The 10013-nt window shown below is 42.6% G+C and overlaps 1 protein-coding gene across 6 annotated transcripts in view; it reads right to left on the bottom strand.

Annotated features, from left to right (window-relative positions):
* Positions 1-10013, bottom strand: part of TLE4 (transducin-like enhancer of split 4) — a 154100-nt gene that overhangs the window by 3583 nt on the left and 140504 nt on the right. For all 6 annotated transcript variants that reach the window (XM_010851142.1, XM_010851144.1, XM_010851143.1 and 3 more), the window contains 5 exons: positions 4824-5073; positions 3391-3638; positions 1870-2017; positions 1008-1158; positions 581-657 (listed from right to left, as the gene is read on the bottom strand). In XM_010851142.1, coding sequence (XP_010849444.1) covers positions 581-657; positions 1008-1158; positions 1870-2017; positions 3391-3638; positions 4824-5073 — 874 coding nt within the window. The remainder of the gene's footprint in view (positions 1-580; positions 658-1007; positions 1159-1869; positions 2018-3390; positions 3639-4823; positions 5074-10013) is intronic.

Here is a 10013-nt window from a genome sequence, read left to right as displayed (position 1 = left end):
ATCTTACACAGTACTTTCACTCAATATATGCAGTTTTAGATTCAAATTAATTAATCTCCTCTGTGATGACTTAATACCATGTGGTTAAGAAGGCTGCAAATATATTATGCTATTCCTAAAACCACCTAGGAAAGAGCATCCCAAATACATAAGGTTAAAAAGGTAATCTTTGACTTGCTTATGAAATTTTCACATACTAGCAAGAGAGATGAGGCTTGTACGTGTGTATCCTGCCAACAATCCAGTTCTCCTACAAATAATCCCACAAACTACACAAAGTACTACTGAGTTAATAAGAATAAAAGTTTATAAAATTAGTCCAAATTTATTAGTTTCCTAATAAATTTTAGCACTCTTTTTGGGGTAGAGGGGACAGAAATATTGATAACATGCTAATTAGTATTCAAGCAAAATGCTCAAATTTTACACAAAATTTTTAAAAGCCACAGTGCAAAACATAAAATTTCAGAGAAGACATGAAACTTCTATTCTAACATGTAAACAGGAGAGAGAACCACACAGCACCAAGCACCATGCGGTGAGCACACTGGGAGTGAAGGCTATACATGCGAAGCGTTACCTGGAATATACTGGCCCCATAAGGTGTTCTCCAAGCATTCAGAAGGTTGTCCTTTCCCGTGCTGACAAACCATTTGCCTAAAGAAACAGGGTTTCAAAAAAGGCAGTGTCTATTACTTTGTCAGAGTCCCAATATTTGTGTTACAGAGCTTCAATGATACACAGAAAACTTACCTCATCTGAAACAAGTAAGAGTTTCTTTTCACTGGCAAGATAAAGCCCTCTCACATTATATAAATGAGTTATTTATACTTAGGACAGGGATGAAGTAGACAGATACCAGAAAATGACATAGTATTAGGGAAGTAGGTATGTGTGAGAAAGGAACAGAATTCTGAGAAGGGATACATCCATGAACTGAAGACCAGACTTGAAACGAAGCAGCAGGAAGGTAGAAGGGCAGATGGTGGACACGGGGGCTTGCTTACCACAGTGGGCAAACTTGAGCGACAGCACGCAGCTCTCGTGCAGGTGGAGCTGGTACTTGTCGGGCTTGGTGACATGCAACACCTCCACGTTGCTGTTTTCCATCCCCACAGCCAGCCACTCTCCGGTCGGGCAGTAGCCCAGAGAAAAGATCTAGAATGGAAACAGGTGACGATGGTGGCTACAGAGGATGTACTTCCTTTAACAGGGAGGCGAGGCACTGCTTCCTCTGGGGATACTACTTAAATGGTGAAAGATATCAAGACAATGTTAACTGTGCAGGAAGAAATCAAAGGCAAGTGTGTAACCCCAAGTAATGAGTCAGATGTCCACAATCTAACTTACTAATCAATTGTGAGAAATTCAAAGGTCTACAGAGTAATGGTTATTGAAATAAAAGTTTGCAAAAAGCTTGTAATAAATGAAATTTTTAAAAAAATCTGTCAATAAAATATATACCATTGTACTTTGACAATAATAAAATTTTTCTTAACTAATTCAGCGTCAAAAGTGACTGTCACATGGTAAAGGAATTGCTGTTGAAGTCTCTGATATATCTCACAAAGTCATATGTGTGTGCTAAGTCACTTCAGTCGTGTCCGATTCTTTGCAACCCTATGGACTGTGGTCCACCAGGCTCCTCTGTCCATTGGATTTTCCAGGCAAAAATACTGGAGTGGGTTTGCCATGTCCTCCCTCCAGGGGATCTTCCCAACCAGGGATCGAATCCGCATCTCTTATGTCTCTTGCATCAGCAGGTGGGTTCTTTACCACTCGTGTCACATGGTAAACGAATAGCTGCTCAAGTCTCTCATATATCTCACACAACCCAGTCTCTAAGATGGCACATGCTCGAGCACACACCTGGGAGGTGAAGTCGTGCTGCTGCAGCTGCCGCCCCTCACGAAGGTCCCAGGACCGGACCGTGTTGTCCAAGCCGCCCGTCCAGAGCTTGGTGCCATCGTTAGAGATGTCAATACAGCTGGCCCCGTCCGTGTGGCCCTGGAATTGCCTGAAGATGCCAACATGGAGAAAAGTCCTTGAACTTTTTAAGTTTTTAGGTGAACTCAGTTTAAAATTCCTTAGTCATCAGTTTCATTGCAGGCCTGCTTGGTATATTTCCTTTCGGTTTATTAGGTGTTCTATTATTCAAAATAATAACAAAGCATGTATGTAGAGAGATTAAAGTTTAATTGAGATGCTGAATCTCTTGCACTTTTTATTTATGAAAACTTAGGAAGTACTCTTCAAATTACTCATATGCTAAAACATGACTGAAATAACTGATAGGAAAAAGATATCCATCTGAAACAAGAGAACACAGCTACATAAATATGAATTAATCAAAGATATGATCTGAGACCTACTCTATCCTTGGGACAGGAAGGAAGGAGAGAAGGTGGGAATATGTAGGAGATCTTTCCCTTCTGAAAGCTTTGGGGAGGGGCATAGGAAGGGGCAGGACAAATTCTGCCATTGAGCAACAATGCAACATAGGAGGCTGCCCCAGGAGCATATAAAATGTGTAAGAAACGGGTGCTGGGGTGGGGATTAGAAGCAGTTCCTCATAACAGCCTTACCCTAAAGGGGAAAAAGTAATAACTACTTTGTTTTTATTTATTTATTTTTTTACTTTGTTTTTAGAATCATTCAGAGTTGCATCCTGCAAAATAAGTTACAGATGGACAGCAGGGGTCTCTTTTCCTTCACCCTGTCACTGGGCTCCATTACAATCTCTGCAAAAACCTTTAGCAGTTCACGCCTCTTGTCTCCTGCTCTCTCAGGTGTCGACACCTGAAGATCACATGTGCTTTAGGGCTTTTCCTATCAATGCCAATCCTTTATCACCTCATTTCTACACAAATACAATTACTTCTATTCGTCCTGAAAAATGGGACTACAGATTATCTACACAGTTTCAGGGTGAGGTACACCGGACACAACGCCTGGGCCCAGGGTAGAAGCTCAATGATTATTTGTCAAAAAGAAAGACTGTGTCAGATACACATGGCACCAAGGAGACAGCCACACATGGTGAACCTTCTCAATGAGTGTCTATCAACAAGGATGGTTTGTAGCACAGATGGCAAATTATAGGTGTCTAATGAGCTCATGGACACCTTACATGTATTAATTATGTAAAACCGACATCGTATTTTAAAATGTGAATTGGATGTGCTTAGTATAATTCAAAAAAAAGAAACAAGAAGCCCTTATCCAATAAAGTTCAAATGGTACAGAAAACAAGATTTTACGGTATCTTAAAATGGCTCTCTCCTCTTAACAATTTTGAGTAAGATAGTTGTATTTCATCTTTCTGAAAATACACACACACACACAGCACAGTTAAGTCCTCGGCCCTGGCGAGGGATCCTGCTGACCCACCTCACCAGCGTCTGGTTGTGCAGGTCCCACACAGCGATGTTGCCGTCGCTGCAGCACGAGAAGCAGACCTTGGAGTCCGGGCTGATGGCCAGGGCGTAGCAGGCGGGGGCTGAGGACGTCAGCTCTGCCTTGATGCGTGGGGTGGGAGCTGCCAGGTCCCAGATGGACAGCGTACTGGCTTCCCCTCCCACAATTAGGGTACGACCATCAGGGAGCAATCGGCAGGAACGGATGTAGTTATCCCTGTTCTGTAGAGACAAAACCCATCAAGAGGTTACTCATGAGGAAAGGAAAACAGCATTAACATGAGAGCAGAAATCCATAAAAGTATTGTGTTCCCTCCTGGCTTTAATGAGCCATTTTCACTTATGACAATGATAAAGTGGATTAATGCTAGCAAATTACATGAAATTAAGGAAGTACTTAAACTTGATCTACAAAATTTAGTACTGAGATATTTAATCTTAATTAGCATGAAAATACAAAGATCTAGACCCACTCCCACCATCAGCAAGTCAACCAGCTGCCAGAGTCATTTGCACCCACAGATTCAGCAGCCCTCACCACCCTGGAGCAGCCAGGCCTGGGAACTGGGTACAGTGATCTGGCTGCTGAAAGGCCCTGCTTCTCTGCCTCCAAGAAAGTGCCAAGGACTTAAGACACCTTGCAGTCCCTTCCGATCGCCAGGCCCTGCATTACCTGGCCAAGGGACATTGTGGGCTTGATTAAGCAGACCCAAACAGAGGAAAGGCTTGATCAAGGTGTGTTAAGTGACAGGAAAAAGACAAGTCCTCAGCTCATGAGGTTACGGGAGTCTTGTGTAACTATGGTAAACTGATCTAGCTCTGCGCTGCTGCAAAAATTCTCCTGTTTATCCAAGGAAGAAAATCAAACTGAAATTTCTTAACTGAAGGACAAATACCCATGAGACAGATAAGGGGGTAGCTAATGTTTATCACACAAAGTATTAAGTTACTTGTCTTCAGAAGTGACAGATTTTGATACTTGGGTGCACTCTCACAGAAACCACCATGGGCTCTTAGTATTTTTTTTTTTTTTTGGCTACCGCCAAGTGGCATTATGGAATTTTAGTTCTCCAACCAGGGTCTGAACCCATCCCTCTACGGCAGAGTCCTAACCACTGGACTTCCAAGGAAGTCCTGTCTTAGTTTTCTTTAACTGTTTTAATCAGACAGGAAGACGAGTAAACTGCCTGCTCCCGGGAACTGGGCAGGGTGAATGAAAACTGTACTGGAGTGCATGCCACATGTGAAGAACCAGATGAATCTACCCTGAGTAACTGAAAGAAGACAGCGGCCAAGTTAAAAACCACTGAAGATAGCCACCCACTTGGAATCAATCTGCGTGCTGTCGGTACATCCAGCCTATTTTGTGAATGAAGGCTTAAAACATGTTTATTCATGTCCACTCACCAGACAGTCGAGCTGAGAGACGGGGCTCTTGTTGCCAGGGTGGCTGATGTCCCAGACCTTGACGCAGCCCTTCCCACCCGTGTACACATGTCGCGTGGGGTTGCTGATGGTCACCGCACACACCACCTCCCCATGGTTTAGGGTGTTGATCTGGCGAGCGTGTCGAGGAATGCCGGGGCCGATAAGAGCGTCCGGGGGGAAGGGGACAGGCTGCATCTGACCATCTGCAGTAACGTGGAAGGAGTATGCCCTAAGACAGTGGGAAGGAGACAAGACAGGAAAAAGGAGAATGTGAAAAATGTTACTTAACTGATCACTGTAATGAGATGAAAAATAAAACATTTTCAGTGCTACTTAAGATTTGCAAATAGGTCAAATTTACTGAATATAGTGGAAAGAACTTAACTTTCAGAGCCATAGAGCTAAGTCTCTGATCAAATATCAGGTCAGCTCTTCGCTACCTGCCGTATGATATCAGTAATGACACAGTCTCTATCTTTAAAATGGAGTGAATGCTACCTATACTTCTCAGAGAATTAAATAAGATTACCAATACCCAGTATACTATCTACACCTCCAGTCACTTTGCAAACTGAGATTGCCTTGTAATTCAGGTGATTCAGAAGCCTGTGATATGATTTTAACCTATAGATCACCTCACTCCAATCAAATGACTTACTAATGAAAATCAGAAGCTAAAATTATGAAGTTTTAAGGCATGACAATGCTTTAAGCCTACATGGTGAAATGGCATATGAGCCACCAAAAAGAATAAAAACTTTTGGATAAAGTTCCATCAGACCTGACAATAACAAATCCCAATAATTCCCAATGGAATCAGAATCTAAAAAAGCCTCCCATGTGACTGCCCCAGAGGCCCACCTGTTAGTGCCTATCAGCAGCTCCATTTCCAAGTCATTTCCAGGGAAAACCCTCTAGTTGTAAAAGCATTTGGTTCACTTAAGTTCAAGCACCTCCCTCAATAGACACCTCTATTCTTAAGGCACTGAATTCAGGGAACAGATGACAAGTGAGACTGTTATGATGCCAGTTGGGTTCCAGGAGGCGCGAGATGTTGGCAGTGAGCAGGAGGGAGCAGGGCCTGTCTCGGGGAACGTCATGGGCAGCAGCCCACTTTGGAAATGATGTCATGTTCCTTGGCATCGAGCTTTAGAATGTGCTCTGTTTACGGGAAGGAGTTTATGAAAGACATACCAAGGAAAAGCATTTATGGGTAGACAAAGGATAGGAGCCTAGACCTTTCAGGAAGTTTTAAAATCAAAACAGTTTTCTAGTTCTAGACTTTTGGTGCACAAGTCTACAGAATAGCCACACGCATCTAAATCTGACCCATTACTGAGAGGATACCATCAACAACATCTTGAAAGTCCCCAGAAAGGACAAAGCTGTGGAAGATTTGGGGACAGAGGGCAGAGGGCTTTCTCTTGCTCTGTAGACTACACTGAGAACTAGGATATGGAAGAGAAGCAGGATGTCAGACTGCTGAGGGCAGAAGTGGTGGGAAGCTGGGAAACCAAGGAAGACATTTCTTTGGTCAAAGCAGCAGGACTCAGAGATGTGTTGGATGTGTGGCCTGGAGAGAGAGATGCTGAGAAGGGTGCTCAGGCTTGGAACCAAGTGACTAGTGAGGCTACAATACACATTAGTGAGGGTGACAGGGAGGCATAACCAAAGGGGAGATATGTGGGGAGGTAAACAGTATGGTTTTCTTCAACTTGAGGGCAGGTGAGGAATCAAACATCTCAACCGGAAGTTGAGCACTGTGATTCAGAAGAGAGGTTAGGTCAGAAAGATCACTGTGTGCTCATCCACAAAGTGGCGAGAGCTGAAGCTAAAGGAGCAGAAAAAGATAAATCTGGGGCAGATTATGCAATGAGCAGACTAGATACAGAACTTAAGAAAATGCTTACAACATTTAGGGGACCCCAGCAAGAGCAGTCAGAGAGAAAGAAAATCAGGAGACATGATAACGTGCAAAGGGGGCACAGATGGTCAATAATGTATTTCTCGGGTATCCCAGTGCGTGATGCACTTAATGCAACAAAGAGAAAAAAACCTCACATATCCCCTGTTCTCCTAAAATGACATTTTGGGTTCTGGGGTAGTTGGCAGATGGGCTGAAGGGCTGATACACTGGTGCATCAGTGAGATACTTACATAAATAAAGCTGTCATATGGTCAGTGCTATGAACAATGGAGAATTTGACAGAACAGGGAAAATTGCCCCATTTGGGGCAACTGGGCTGCAATATAAAGAGCAGGTATTAAATTACCTTGGCCAAGAAAGGAAGATAGTATGAGGAGGGAAAGGATGGTCAACTAAAGGCCAGAGTGAGGCAGAATGTTTACATTACTCAGTCAGAAAATAGTTACTAAATAAATGCCAAATATGTGCCAAGTACCATCAGATGGTGGGGAATCAGAGGTGAACAACATAGGCAAAGTCCCTATCTCCAGAGCCTACATCCTAGAAGGGAAGAGAGATAATATATAAGCAGATAAATAAATAATCTCAGACAGCAGTTCTCTTTCTCACACACACACACACACACACACACACACAAGGTTTCAGATAAGAGAGACTAAAAGTGCACAGTGAGGTCTGAGACGGTATACAAGCTGAGGCCTGAAGGCAGGACACAGTCTCACATATAGAGGGCCTCGAGGAGAGTGTGCCAGGATGGGAACAGCAAATCTGAAGTTCTAGAAGAGGAGCCATGTGAGGAGGCAAGCGAGCACTCACTGGAGAGTGAGAAGATGGAGGAATAGGCAGGACCCATGTTAAAAAGGCCTAGAGGCTGTGTTGTGAGTGTGGGCTGTTATTCTGAGCAGAACGGGAAGTCACTGGAGACTTCTGTGTAGGGCAGGGAGTGATGCAATTCAGTTCATGTTTTCAAATGATCGTTCTAGTTGTTGGATGAGAATGGACTATAGAATGGAAGAAGGAAAACTAGTCAGGGTACTAATGTGGCAATCTAGGGGAGAAGCTGGTAGCCTAGGCTTGAGAGACAGTAAGAAAGCTGGGAACAGATTTGTAATTCCAAAGATTTCTGTGGCTGCGTAGAGGCAGAGAATGCTATTCTCGATGGCATGTGGGGCTCATGAAGGTGACACAGTGGAGAGTGATGACAAGGTCTTCCCTGGGGTCTATTAAGTAGATAAATGATATTGAAGAGGACAGAAGTTCATTAGAGACGACGTGGTCCAAGCCCTGAGATGAGGTTATGAAAGGGCTGATCTTGCATACCACGGACATCCAGGATGACGGCAGCCTCTGCGTGGAGGAAGCCCCCAAGCCAAGTATAAAGTCTTAAATTACCTGAGAACTCTCCCAACAAGGCAGAAGAGGGGGTGGAGACTCAGGCACACATTTGAGATGGGATGGGTTTTCACATGAAGGCAGAATGAGTTTAGTTCTGGAAGACACTGGAATGGAACAGGAGGTGGGGAGGGCGGCACAGCCTTTATAAGCCTGCCATTGGCTCTGAGGATGACTGACGTGAAGTAAATGAAAGGGCAGCCCATGGAGAGCTGCAGGTGGAGAGTCTCCTCAGCAGAGAGCCAGGTGTCACTTCAGGCAAGGAGGGGAAGGCTGTGAAATTCTGAGGGGAGACAAAGGCTAATGGATTTAGCAATTAAGAGGTCATTAAGTAAATCTTAAAGAAAAGATTATTCCAAGTTTAGAGATGATGTTATACATTCTTAATGATCATTTCCTTGAAAAGATATCCCTTCACTCCCCTCTAGAATAACTAATGATTTTTAAAGAGCCTTGAGAATTTAAATAGTTAAGAAACCAGGCACATAATTTCTTTCGAGGTTTTTCAACATGACATTCTTAACATTCCCCAACCTCTCTGTGAGCTCCTACTATGTTCCTGGAACTCCCTGAATTAAGAATTTCAAGAGTCTACTTGCATTAAGGGTATAATGTAGCCCTCTGTTTACTATTAAAATATATATATAACGTATAAATAAATACACATATATAAATGATACTTAAGACTGGAAAAAAGAAAGCTCTAGTACATACTTATCAGATTTCAACAAACTCTGATGTGTAGCTAGCAAAGAGCACTGGAATGTGTAATGAAAGCCAACCTTCCTAGAAATGAGAGAGGTGCAGGCTTGAAAATCTATTCTTTTCTCTAATTAAATGCATCAATACTCCTTATTCACATATTCTGATACAGATGTCATGCCGAGATACAAAATCAGGTAAGATGTTGGCCTTGTCCGTAAGTGGCTTATAATCTAGGAAGTATGATGAGAAAAGTATAAAAGGGGTTACAATACCAGGTGCAAGATGGAAGAATGAAGTTCTGTCGTGGTTCAAAAAGCAAAAATAAACCTATGTTTCATGAAAGACATGGTACTGGGATGGATTTTAGAGAATGGAAGGACTTCACCAAAGAGGGAGGAAGATGGAAAAACCCTTCCAGGTTGGAGGGAACAGCTGTAAAAGTATGAGGTGAAATGATTTTTGAGAAGTCCTGGATTGGTTTTAATTCAGGAATTCACTAATTCAGCAATGACCCCCAACACAGTTAAGTGGCGAAGGAGCTAGCTTGATAAAGTAACTCTCTCTCTCTCACACACACATACATACACACACATACTATGTACAGGTTAGCCTGAGAATTTCACAAATAGATTTTACTGAAGAATGCTTGTAGGAGGAGGAGCAAAGCCACTCAGAATAAATTTGGTAGCAAGAAGTACAACAGATAGGAGGAATAAGACAATTATTAATCTAGATAATAATTAAGCCAATAATTTTTCCAATATTTATTAATCCAAAATTATTATTAATCCAATAATTATTGGATGATAATTAATCCAATAATCTAAATGAGAGGCAACGGGGTACTTGAACCAGGTCAGGAAAAGGATGACACACTAGAAGTAACAGTGGATATAAAATTCTATAGGACTTAACTGAAGAGAAGTGAGGAAGAAGCCAATAATGACAGGTTCTGAGCATACGGGAACAAGGAACAGAGTACTCTGAAAACCAGGTAAACCTGGGGAAGCACTTTGTGAATGTAATAAATTTGTACTGCAAGTAATACACGCTCAAGATGCCTAGCTGAAATGTCCAACAAATCACGAAAATACAGGGCTAGAAGTAACAGGTGCAGGAAGCCAGAGAAATACATACATACACAT

Source organism: Bison bison, unplaced genomic scaffold (assembly GCF_000754665.1).
Source record: "Bison bison bison isolate TAMUID 2011002044 unplaced genomic scaffold, Bison_UMD1.0 scf7180017864298, whole genome shotgun sequence".
In the NCBI taxonomy this organism is placed as follows: Eukaryota; Metazoa; Chordata; class Mammalia; order Artiodactyla; family Bovidae; genus Bison; species Bison bison.
This window is presented reverse-complemented; position numbering and strand designations above follow the sequence as displayed.